At 48.9% G+C, this 12,004-nt stretch overlaps 1 protein-coding gene across 1 annotated transcript in view; it reads right to left on the reverse strand.

The window, feature by feature from the left end:
* The window catches only part of TUBGCP4 (tubulin gamma complex component 4), a 164,657-nt gene that overhangs the window by 55,761 nt on the left and 96,892 nt on the right, over positions 1-12,004 (reverse strand). The window contains exons 11-13 of the mRNA XM_063925919.1: positions 10,068-10,173; positions 9,729-9,836; positions 9,312-9,450 (exon numbers count right to left, since the gene is read on the reverse strand). Coding sequence (XP_063781989.1) covers positions 9,312-9,450; positions 9,729-9,836; positions 10,068-10,173 — 353 coding nt within the window. The remainder of the gene's footprint in view (positions 1-9,311; positions 9,451-9,728; positions 9,837-10,067; positions 10,174-12,004) is intronic.

The following is a 12,004-nucleotide window of genomic DNA, read 5'->3' on the forward strand; positions in this document are numbered from 1 at the left end:
AACCCGACCACTTGTCCAGTAGATCCAGTTGGAAGGTCCGAGCATGGAACCTCCCATACTGGAGAGCCTCGTAAGAGGCCACCATCTTTCCCAAAAGGCGAATGCATTGATGAACCGACACCCAGGTTGGCTTCAAGACATCCCGGACCATAGATTGGATCACCATCGCCTTGTCCTGCGGAAGGAAAACCCGCTGTACTTCCGTATCCAGGATCATTCCCAGAAAAGACAATCTCCGGGTTGGTTCCAAATGTGACTTTGGAAAGTTCAGAATCCACCCGTGACTCTGAAGCAGCCGTGTTGTGAGAGCAATGGACTGCAGCAGCTGTTCCCTGGACGACGCCTTTATCAGGAGATCGTCCAGATAAGGAATGATGTTCACCCCCCGCTTGCGGAGCAGCACCATCATCTCCGCCATTACCTTGGTAAACACCCTCGGCGCTGGCGAGAGGCCAAACGGCAGTGCCTGGAACTGAAAATGACAGTCCTGCAATGCAAAGCGGAGATAAGCCTGATGCGGCAACCAGATCGGAACGTGAAGGTACGCATCCTTGATATCCAAGGATACCAGGAATTCCCCCTCTTCCAGACCTGATATTACCGCCCTGGAGACTCCATCTTGAACTTGAACTCCTTTAGAAAGAGGTTCAGTGATTTCAGGTTCAGGATGGGCCTGACCGAACCATCCGGTTTCGGTACCACGAAAAGGTTTGAATAGTAACCTTTCGCCTGCATGTGCGGTGGTACCGGCACAATGACTTGTGCCTCTACCAGCCGTTGAACAGCCTCCAGTAGTACTGTGCTGTGCTCCAAACAGAGCTGGGAAGCCCGACTTGAAAAACCAATGAGGAGGGAGACTATGAAATTCCAGCCTGTATCCCTGAGAGACAATATCCAACACCCAGGGATCCAGGCCGGAGGAGACCCAGACTTGACTGAACTGTCTGAGTCTCGCCCCCACAGACCCCACCTCCGGGCCGCCCCGTCCACCGTCATGCGGAGGACTTAGGGGTACCTGAACCAGGCTTTTGTTCTTGGGAACCTGCAGCGGCAGGCTTCTTGGACATAACCTTACCTCCTCTGAAGAAGGAACCGGAAGACTTGGCCTTTCTGGTCTTGTTGGGCCGAAAGGACTGCTGCGAAGCTGAGAAGGACCTCTTCGGAGCAGGAGCTGCTGAGGGAAGATACGGAAACTTACCCGCATTAGCGGTAGATATCCACGCGTCTAGGGCTTCCCCAAAGAGAGCTTGACCTGTATAGGGCAGCGACTCCACACTTTTTCTGGATTCCGCGTCGTCAGACCACTGGCGGAGCCACAGTCCCCGACGAGCTGAAACAGACATGGAAGAAATTCCCGCAGCCATGGAACCCAGGTCTTTCATAGATTCCACCATGAAACCTGCAGAATCATGAATGTTACGTAAATACAATGCAACGTCATCCCTATCCATCGTATACAAATCCTCCATCAAGGCAGCCGACCATTTCACTATAGCCTTAGCAATCCATGCACTAGCAATAGTGGGACGTAATATGGCCCCTGCAGCAGTGTACACTGATTTCAGAGTATTATCAATTTTCCTATCTGCTGCCTCCTTTAAGGCGGTAGATCCCGGTACCGGCAAAACCACCTTCTTTGAGAGTCTAGATACAGAAGCGTCAACGATTGGCAGGTTTTCCCACCTTTTCCTGTCCTCCTCACGGAAAGGAAAAGCTACCAGAACCCTTTTAGGGATCTGAAACTTCTTTTCAGGGTTCACCCAGGCCTTTTCAAATATAGCATTCAGCTCTTTTGACGCAGGGAAGGTTAGCGAAGCTTTCTTGTTTTCAGTGAAGAAAGCCTCCTCAACCTGCTCAGGTGTGGTATCATTAACATTTAACACATCCCTGATCGCCTCTATCAACAACTGCACCCCCCATTGCAAGAGATGCGGACCCCCGCAACACATCCCCGTCACCATCTGTAGTGTCAGAATCGGTATCCGTGTCGTCTTGTGTTACCTGCACAAGCACACGTTTGTGGGGATATATAGCGGGTTGACCCGAGGTACCTGACAAGGGCCATACAGCCATGGAGGACTGCAAGACCTGGGTTGCCGACTCATTACTGGTAACCCTGTCAGAAATCTGGGACATCCAAGTCCTGATAGAGGAAAACCACTCTGGTTCCCTTGCTGGAATCTGTGCTAAACCAGTGCTAACCTGATTGCATGGAATGGGATCATCCTGGGAGGATAAATCCTCAGCAGCATAAGACACAGTATCCCTGGACATCGCTGCTAGTGACCACCAAACACACCACACACAGGACAGAGTTTCCCCCCCCCCCCCCCCCCCCCTCAAGAATGGCAAGAGAGAGACAGAGATTGGAGCCAACCCACACCGGCACTTTCTATACTAAGAGACATCTCTTACCAGGGCTGACTTGTGCTCCTTAATAGGACACACAGTCAAGTATTCAGCCTCCCCTCCCTTCTACAACCCCCTGGTACCGTACAATAACTGGAGCTGCTGTGGAGTGGATGAGGATCTTCCTTCAGCATGCAACATGGAGGAAAATGGCGCTGGAATGCTGCAGGTCCGCTCTGAGAAGCTCCGCCCCATTCCCGGCGAAGTCTTCCCGCTCAGCAGTATTTAAATTTTGGTCTGAGGAGTTGTGCTGGTTGGATCCCAGGGGCCCGACAGGCTTGCTGACCAAGTGTGACGGGTAAGCGCTGGCCCAGGGCGTCCCTCACAGCTCCGGACAGTGTGCCTCTGGTAACCATCCGGGAGCGCAGTAATACCGCGCTCCCTCCCCTGTTGCTGCCATCTTCACACCGGCCCCCCGCTTGCTAGGGGGGGTCGGTGACTAACTCACCACATCTTTCAGCTCTGTAAGGGGTCGGCGGCATGCTGCTGGAGTGAGCGGTGCCCCTGCGGCGGGGACCGATCAGTCCCTCTGGAGCTCAGTGTCCAGTCAGCGGAGTCAGTGGCTCAGACCCCGCAGGGCGGATACTGCTCCCTCCCTTAGTCCCACGCTGCAGGAAGGCTGTTGCCAGCAGTCTCCCTGTAAAATAAAAAACTCTAAACTAAACTTTTCCCAGGAAAGCTCAGGAGAGCTCAGACCGGCTCCCCCGGGCACAATTTCTAAACCGAGTCTGGTAGGAGGGGCATAGAGGGAGGAGCCAGCCCACACTCTTAAAGTGCCAATGGCCCCGTCTATACCCCATGGTACTAATGTGGACCCCAGCATCCTCTAGGACGTTAGAGAAATATGAACCTTAAGTCTAGGCCTCTCTGCAGAAAAGCCAGTATTCCGGAAGTTCTGAATCTATGGACATCATAATTCTTCTCAGCACACCAGGTGGAAGAATTCCAAACCCTGTAATAACTAATAAGTCCGTTCAGAAGCCGGCTTGCGGCCTTTCAACATCGTTTGAATAACAGCCTCCAAAAATCCTTTGGCTCTCAGAAGTGATGCTTCAAGAGCAACGCTGTCAAAAGCCAATCTGGCCAGGTCTGGGTAGAGACAAAGGCCCTGTACGAGGAGGTCGGGTCGTTGAGGAAGTAGAAGGGGATGCCCCGTCGATAGACCCTGCAGGTCTGAGAACCAATGCCTTCTGGACCACGCTGGGGCGACTAGAAGCAGCCTTAGTCCTTCCTGTTTGAACTTCCATAGAACCCTGGGCAGGAGTGACACTGGAGGGAACACATAAGGCAGCCGAAAGTTCCATGGAATTACTAGTGCGTTCACGAACGCTGCTTGGAGGATCCCTTGTCCTTGATCTGAAGACCGGAACCTTGTGATTGTGTCGAGACGCCATGAGGTCTACGTCCAGTAGACCCCACCTGTCCACTAGGAGTTGAAAGACTTCTGGAAGAAGACTCCAATCTCCGGCGTATACGTCCTGGCGACTGAGGTAGTCCGCTTCCCAGTTCAGGACACCCGGAATGAACACTGCTGATATACTTGGCAGATGGCGTTCTGCCCAACAAATGATTTTTGACACTTCCTTCATAGCCGTGCGGCTTTGAGTGCCGCCTTGATGGTTTATGTATGCCACTATTGTCTGACCGTACTTGAACCGGTCTGTTCCGTACCAGTGGCAGGGCAAGCGATAATGCGTTGAACACCGCCCTCAGCTCTAGGATGTTTATTGGAAGGAGTGACTTTTCCTTGGTCCTGAAAACAGTGTTGCTCCAACACTGCTCCCCATCCCCTCAGACTGGCATCCGTCGTCAAGAGGACCCAGTCGGGGATCCAGAAGGGACGGCCCCTGCTCAATTGCTGGTCCTGGAGCCACTAGGTCAGCGACAAACGAACCTCTGCAGCCAACAAGATCATTTCGGATCTGATCCGATGAGGAAGGCCGTCCCACTTGACAAGAATTAATCGTTGCAGAGAATGGGAATGAAATTTAGCGTACTCCACCATGTCGAACGTCGACACCATCAGGCCAAGTACCTGCATCGCCTAGTGAATCGACACTCTTTGGCGAGGGAAGAAGTATCTTATCCTGTCCTGAAGCTTAAGGACCTTCCCTGGAGACAGAAACAGTCCTTGACTGTGTGTGTCCAGTAGGGCCCCCAGGTGCACCATGCTCCGGGCAGGGACCAGCGAGGACTTCTTCCAGCTGATGAGCCATCTGTGGGCTTGTAGGAAGTTTACCGTCCATTGCAGATGACTAAGGAGGACATCGTGGGAGTTTGCCAGGATCAGCAAGTCGTCCAGATACGGCAGGATTCTGAATCCCTGGTGTCGGATGTGCGCCATCATCGCGGCCATAACCTTGGTGAAGATCCGAGGAGCCGTGGCCAGTCCGAATGGCAGAGCCTGGAATTGGTAGTGATTTGTCGCCAATAGCAAACTGCAGGAACTGCTGATGCGATATGGCAATAGAAATATGCAGATAAGCATCCTGTACTATGTAATCTCCGAGTTCCATCGCCAGCACAATAGAGCACAATGTTTCCATATGAAATTTGGCGACCCTCACAAATTTGTTCAGTGACTTGAGATTGAGTATAGGCCGAAAAGACCCACTTGGTTTCTGCAAAAGAAACAGGGTTGAATAATAGCCTTTGCCACACTCCTGTACTCAGGAGGAAACCTACCACCGTTTGTAGAGCCTGCGCCTTCAACGGATCCAAAGGGAGTACCGCAGTGCAGAACTGGTGGGGGTGACGTCTCTTGAAGGAGACAGCGTACCAGTTAGAGATAACTTCTAGTACCCAAGCATCTGAAGTAGTCTTTAACCAGACCTGGGCGAACTGTAGAAGTCGGCCTCCCATCCTGGGGTCCTCCCGCCCGTCATGCAGCAGGCTTGTCTTGTTTTGAAGCAGGCTGAGGGGCTGCCCAGGACTGTTTCGTCTTGGGCTTGGTGGTCTTGGAAGCACGAGATTGTCTCGGGTAAGTCTGACTCTTGGATTTCCCTTGAGGTCAAAAGGAACGAAAAGTGGTAGTCTTCGCATTCTGTGTAGAAGAATTAGTAGGAGGAAGAAAAGCAGTCTTAGCAGCTGCTAATTCAGACACTATTTTATTGAGATCCTCTCCAAATAAAATGTCCCCAGTGAAGGGGAGCACCTCCAAAGTCTTCTTAGAGTCTAAATCCACTTTCCGCGACCTTGACCACAGTATACGGCGAGCCAAGACAGACGTAGGCGACGCTTTGGCTGCCAGTACCCTCACCTCAGAGGACGCCTCCTGAATGTAGTAGGCGGTGGTGCATATGTAAGACAGTTATTGTCTGGCTTTGTAAGAAATATCCTCGGGCAGCTCATCCTCTAACAGCTGAACCCACGCCTCAATACCTTTTGCGGCCCAAGAGGCAGCTATCGTGGGTCCATGAATGGCCCCTGTGAGGGAATATAAAGATTTCAGGAATCCCGCCACACGCTTATCTGTCAGTTCTTTCAGTGAGGTGACAGTGGTGACAGGCAGAGTAGACGACACCACTATACGGGTGACGTGAGAATCCACCGGCGGCGGATTCTCCCACTTAGTACATAACTCTGCAGGGAGAGAAAATTGAGCCAAAGCCCGTTTAGGCAGCGGGAATTTCTTACCTGGGGTAGACCAGGGTTCCCGTCTGATGTCCACAAGATTATCAGAATGGGGTAGTACAATTCTAACCACTTTCTGCTGTTTAAACATATCAGTTTTCTTGGCCACTGTAGTGGAATCCTCATCTTCAGTGATTTGTAGGATCTGCTTAATAGCATCCACTAGGGCAGGGACATCAACCTGTGAGGGAGAATCCTCGTCAGTAACACAGGATTCAGTGTCTGACGGGACCGTATGCTCCCCCTCCTCATCAGATGAAACGTCAGAGAGGTTAGTGGATTGTAAGGAGGAAGTAGCCCGCTTAGAGGACCCAGAGACACGGGAGTGACCTGGAGTAGATTTCTGTCTAACCAAAGACGGATTTAACTGCTTCAGCTAGGTAGACAAATTTTCCGCCCAAGGAGGATTTACTATAGGGACGACTTGTGGCGGCAGTGGCACCGGAGGTCCCATAGGGGGTGCTAAACGGTCCACCAGAGTCCCCAGGAGGGTAGTGAGCATAGCCCAGGTTAGCTCTATTGTAGTTACAGGAGCTGCAGGCTGAGTGGGAGATGTATGACATTTAGAACACAGACCATCACATAATACTTCCCCCCCTCAGGTAAACCTCTGGAGCATACCTTGCAACTTACAGGAGCTTCCAGAGTTTTACTGCCCTTATTGTTAGACATTGTAATAAAGCAACAATCAGGCTATTAGTACGATGAAGCCAGACAGAATACACAACCAGCAAACAAAGTACACAACCAGCGTCAGAGTACACAAACTTGTGAACTAAATCCCGTTGTATGAGACAGTAACATACATCTTTCTCAAGGCATTAACAAAGATCTTTTTATAGATCGAAACGTGTTGGTGGCAGAGAGGAGCATTCGATAATTGTGATACACGGTCTCTCCGTTTGGGATTTGGACCTTTGGGACCCCGACTGAGAAGGATTTATTCCGGAACCTGACCGATCGGTGGTCACTTACCAGTGGACCATCCCATCCGGTGAGATCGTGTACCTTTGCTCCTGTAATTTTTTATGTCATTGTACATTCCTTTTGGAATTTTTTTAAATGCTTAGACATTAAATTTTTATGGAATAAAACCATTTAAGTTTTTACACTGTCTGGCTTATGGATACCGAAAGATACCTTTATGTGATTAAGAATATCTTCTGAACTGTGAATTAGGGTATGCTGTTACTCTTAGAAACATCTAAAGATACTTTTATGCAATTAAGAATATCTTTTGAACTGTGAGTTGGAGTACGCTGTTACTCTTAGGAACATCTAAAGAAACCTTTACATACTCTGAACTTGCACACTCATTGTGAGTTGGGTACGCTCATCCGTATCTATACCATATATTGAAGACGGTGGAGGTTCATCACGAAATCAACATTTACAGTAGGAATTATCCCAGAACACTTGGGTGCATTGTAAATTGTTAAAGACATACTACACCATTGTATTGTTATTTCTTCTTTCTATGTACCGCCCTATATGTGAGTGGGAAAAGACTATTTGATTTGTCGAAATACATGAAGAATCATCCACATATATATAAGGGAAGGTTTGATCTGCTTATATTGTGTACATGTCTAGATTGATTCAGAGTGGTGTAAACTCTGGAGCTACACATTTTCAGCAGCCGGGAGCGCCCGAAAAAAATCCACCTCACCCCCTTTTTTGAATTCACTATATTAGAGGACCCTGACGAACTTAGTCCCTTTGGGTACAGACTATAGTGACAGCTACCTTTGATGGGATACACATGAGAGTGAAACCATAAAGCAGATACAGGCACACACAGTCACACGCAATGCAGAGATTATTATAAGCACAATAAAACTGCACTGGACTAGTATATATGTATATAAAACACAGTGCGGTCCTAGACTGGAGCTATATATCAGAATACTCGTACAATATATCCTGTAATAGGTACACTCTTTCTTAATTAACGCTGTCTGTAATAAGACATGTAGTGTACTCAAGTGTCTGTAAAGTCTCAGCGCTGTGTACAGGCGGCTTTACAGGGGAGACCTTGCCCTGCAATCACGGAGACCAGTAGCAGCTATGCTCAGAAGATGGCAACCAGCGTCTCTGTCAAGAACGGAGGGCGAGTGTGAGGCAGCTCCAGGGCGGTAAATCTGCGAGGAGATGGTGCCCTGTGCCCGGGGGGGGCCTACAGGTCAAGCGCCGGGTCCCCTATGCTGGTCCTCACTGCCGGTACTACGAAGCCCTATCAATAGGGGCTTTAGTACACCCGACCTGTACTCCTATGCCCTGGTGGATCTAGTGGGGTTCCTGCTCGGTGACAGTGTCCATGCCAGCGTCACAGTCCGTCTCCCTAGACTGCGAACTGGAACGCGATTTAGTGGCAGGTCCCGTCTGGGAGACCCTCTTACATCCTACCTTCGTAGCAACCACGCGAACCAGGAGAGCGTCTGCGACCGTTTGCCTAAGCCGGAGCGTCTCCACCGCAAGTACCCGGGAACTGAGCCACGGGAATATGCAACGCCGCTTGGGAGGTGACGGAGACACAGCACTGAATGTCACCCCGACATAACAGTGCTGCGGCCCTCGAAGTCTACTTAAGCTTTTTCAGGACTGCCCAGTGCAGCCCGCCTGTTAGGTGACCTGCTGCCTGCAGGCACCACTCGAAACTGAGCTCTCAGTGCCTGGAGGCAGGGTTATAGAGGAGGCCCCAGTGCATCCTGGGACAGTCAAAGCTTTGCCTGATGGTGCCACTGGATCCAAGATCGCGCTCTACATCTCAATGTTTTCCCTGTGGAACACAGTGTTCCCCGCTGCAGAAAATAAGTTTAATTATTCCTGCCTTTACCTTCACACATGTAACACCTCCAGGAGGGACTCTGGTGCAGTACAAAAATGTCAAAATATAAGCACAGCATGTCCAGTATACTTGCTATAACATGACTACCAATGACTCTAGACATGAGTCCATCAATCTGCAGTTTGTACAGAGCACTCCTGTTACTGAACAGATTCAAAGACCATTACATAAGTGCTTGTTTCTGAACTGCTCACGAGTGATGCAAGTACGGCCTTCAAAGGAGCCAATTGAAAATGTCAGGTTCTATTAAGGCTGCTGAGATCAGTTTATTCAGGAATATATCATTTAGTACAGGGATTTAAAAGAGTGTGCACATAATTTATATGATAATAAGAAACACATCTGTATAAATATATAATGCTACAGTTTACAGATAGTGAGAATTATCCATCTGAACGAGTTCATAAGAAGGAGCACTCACTTTTCTAATACAGCTGGTGTGAACAGAATATGCAGGGGCCACTGCACCTTATAGGACAATCCAAGAGCAGCCCAACCAGAAGTAGGAGCGTCTCTAGGAGAGGTGTCACGTGATGGACCTTCCCTTGGCTGAGAGATGTCTATGGATAAATACACAGCACATTATGAAGATTGCTTACTACTGAGAATAAGCCAATTAGGAGACCATGATTAGCTCAAGACACAACCATCGTTACTGTTTATGACACACTGCCCCTTACTTCTCCTCTCCATCCCATCACATTACCAGTGTTCTGCATATAGAGCATCTCAACATTCATCCAAGTCCTGATGGCTTTGTGTGACCGATAAAAGCAGCCACAAAGTACAGATACAAACTTGGACAGTCTAGAGAAAAAAAAAACAGGAATCCACATACCTTTATGTTCCTTGCCATGGTAATCAATGGTTAAATGGAGGAGGGGGAGAAGGTTGTCATCATCGAGTAAAACCTTATGGGCCGATAACTGGAATGCTACATTGACATCTGTTGGAGAGAAGAAGCTGATTCTAAAATGGGCAATGGACACTGGAACATACACAGTGAAGTCTTTGCTCCCACACACAGTCTCACCCAGGATTTACAGCTTACATACATGACACATTGACCTACACAATGCATGTGAGAGGACACAGCCAATGAAATCACAATCTGAAACCTATTCCTTGTCCCCTGTGTGGGCACAGGCTGCCCCCCGTGTGTACACCATGTACTCACCATGTTCTGTGACAGCAGTAGGTGGTGTTTTCAGCATCTGCTTTGCTGTATCTATGAAGGCCTGAAACAATTCCCCTCTTCCCAGCAGGTAGAAATCTTTTATAACCTGAAAGTTGAAATGAATAATACCCAAATACAATTTCCAGAAACACTTGGAGCCAAATTCACCTTGTATGTCACAAACTGTAATGGAACAACTATCCCAAACGGTATACATTTAATTTGCTGGCTGTTGGGATCCCGGCAGCCAGGATACGGACGCCTGAATCCCGACAGCTGGCAATGCCGGCAGCCAGAATACCAGCGCAACAGGACTATTCCCACTCATGGGTGTCCACAACACCCATAGAGTGGGACTAGAACCTGGACTCTTTGCGCTAGCCACACTGCCGGTATACTGGCACCGGGATGCCGCTGTCAGTATATTTATCCCGGCCGCCAGTAAATGATACAGAACCCTCCCAAACATGAGAATAATACATCCAAACACATTTCTACTGTACTGTAAATAACGACATATTATACAAAACATGCAGATCTGGAGTATATTTGAGATTGCAAAACAAGAGTAGTAGTACTGCGTTGCCATATAGATAATTGTTCAAATAAAATATAATTTAGGAATATTAGGATTAAAGATATATTATCTGAATTAAATATCATTAATTGTAAACAGGAGATTTTGGGTCTAATTCAAGGTTGATTGCAAAAGCAACACCTTCCTCTAATGGGCAAAACCATGTGCAGTGCAGGTGAGGCAGATGCACATGTAAATATCTGCTCCACCAGCAGTGCACATGGGGCCTAATTCAGTACTGATCGTATCTGTGCAAAATATTGCACGGCTACAATCAGTTACTCAGACATGCGGGGGGACGCCCAGACCACACACAGGTACAAAAGCATTGCGGCTTTTGTACCTGAAGAGTAGCTCCCTACCAGTACAGCTCCTGCGCCCTGGCAGGGAGCTACCCGTCACTGTCCGGGTCGCAGCGGCTCATGTGACGTCACGCAGCCGCCGCGGCCCGCCCCCCGCACGGTCCGGGCACGACTGAGTTTCCTGGACCTAAAACGGCGGCCAAACACCACCGGCCCGCCCAGCGAACGCCTCTGCCTGTCAATCAGGGCTGAGATGGCCATTGGCTGTCTGGCATGCGCAGTTCAGACCTGATCGGCTGCTGTGTGAAAATGCACAGCAGCGATCAGGTCTGAATTAGGCCCATGGTTTTGCTGATTAGAGAAAGATTTTGCTTTTGCGATCAGGTCTGAATTAGGCCCATAGTCTTTCATGTCTTGGTACAGGTGCAGCTTGGTGTGCTGGGGGACACAGAGGGTTAATCCCCAATGTATTTCTAGCTACATCCCAAACACACCTGTGGATTCCTTATTTTATGGCTTAAAAAAGGAAAACTCTTAATTAGATACATTTGTAAATATGTGATAAGCCAACAGGCCCTGACAAGGCTCCTCTGATGCTGGTGGCCCCTAACTCTAGGTCTGGGCCTGGGGTGCAGAACCCCACAAACCAGCAAAGGCCAGCTACCCCAGGGCAGCACAGTGTGAAAAGGTAAAATGTGAGAAGGTAAAATGTTAGTACGTGTTAATAAAAAGAAAGCAAAATCTATACACAAAAATGAATATACTAGTGAAGGTGTAATTAAAAGACCAGAAGGTATAATAAATGTGTTAAGGGAGTACTAAATAAGATCTCGCAGTGTGCTACCTCAAAGCAGCCAAGCCCCACCAATCCAGGGGGAACCGCACCCCAGACTCGCCCCAGGTACTAATAATAACAACAATAACCCTTCTGGGTAATATAACATAATGCCACATGATAATGGCATCTGAGCAAATGCATCCGTATTGAGAGCTAACTTACCTGAAGATACCCCCAGGATCTCCAAATAGCACTACATAGACCAGCATGCCCTCCAAAC

Source organism: Pseudophryne corroboree, chromosome 6, assembly GCF_028390025.1.
Source record: "Pseudophryne corroboree isolate aPseCor3 chromosome 6, aPseCor3.hap2, whole genome shotgun sequence".
NCBI classification, from domain to species: Eukaryota; Metazoa; Chordata; class Amphibia; order Anura; family Myobatrachidae; genus Pseudophryne; species Pseudophryne corroboree.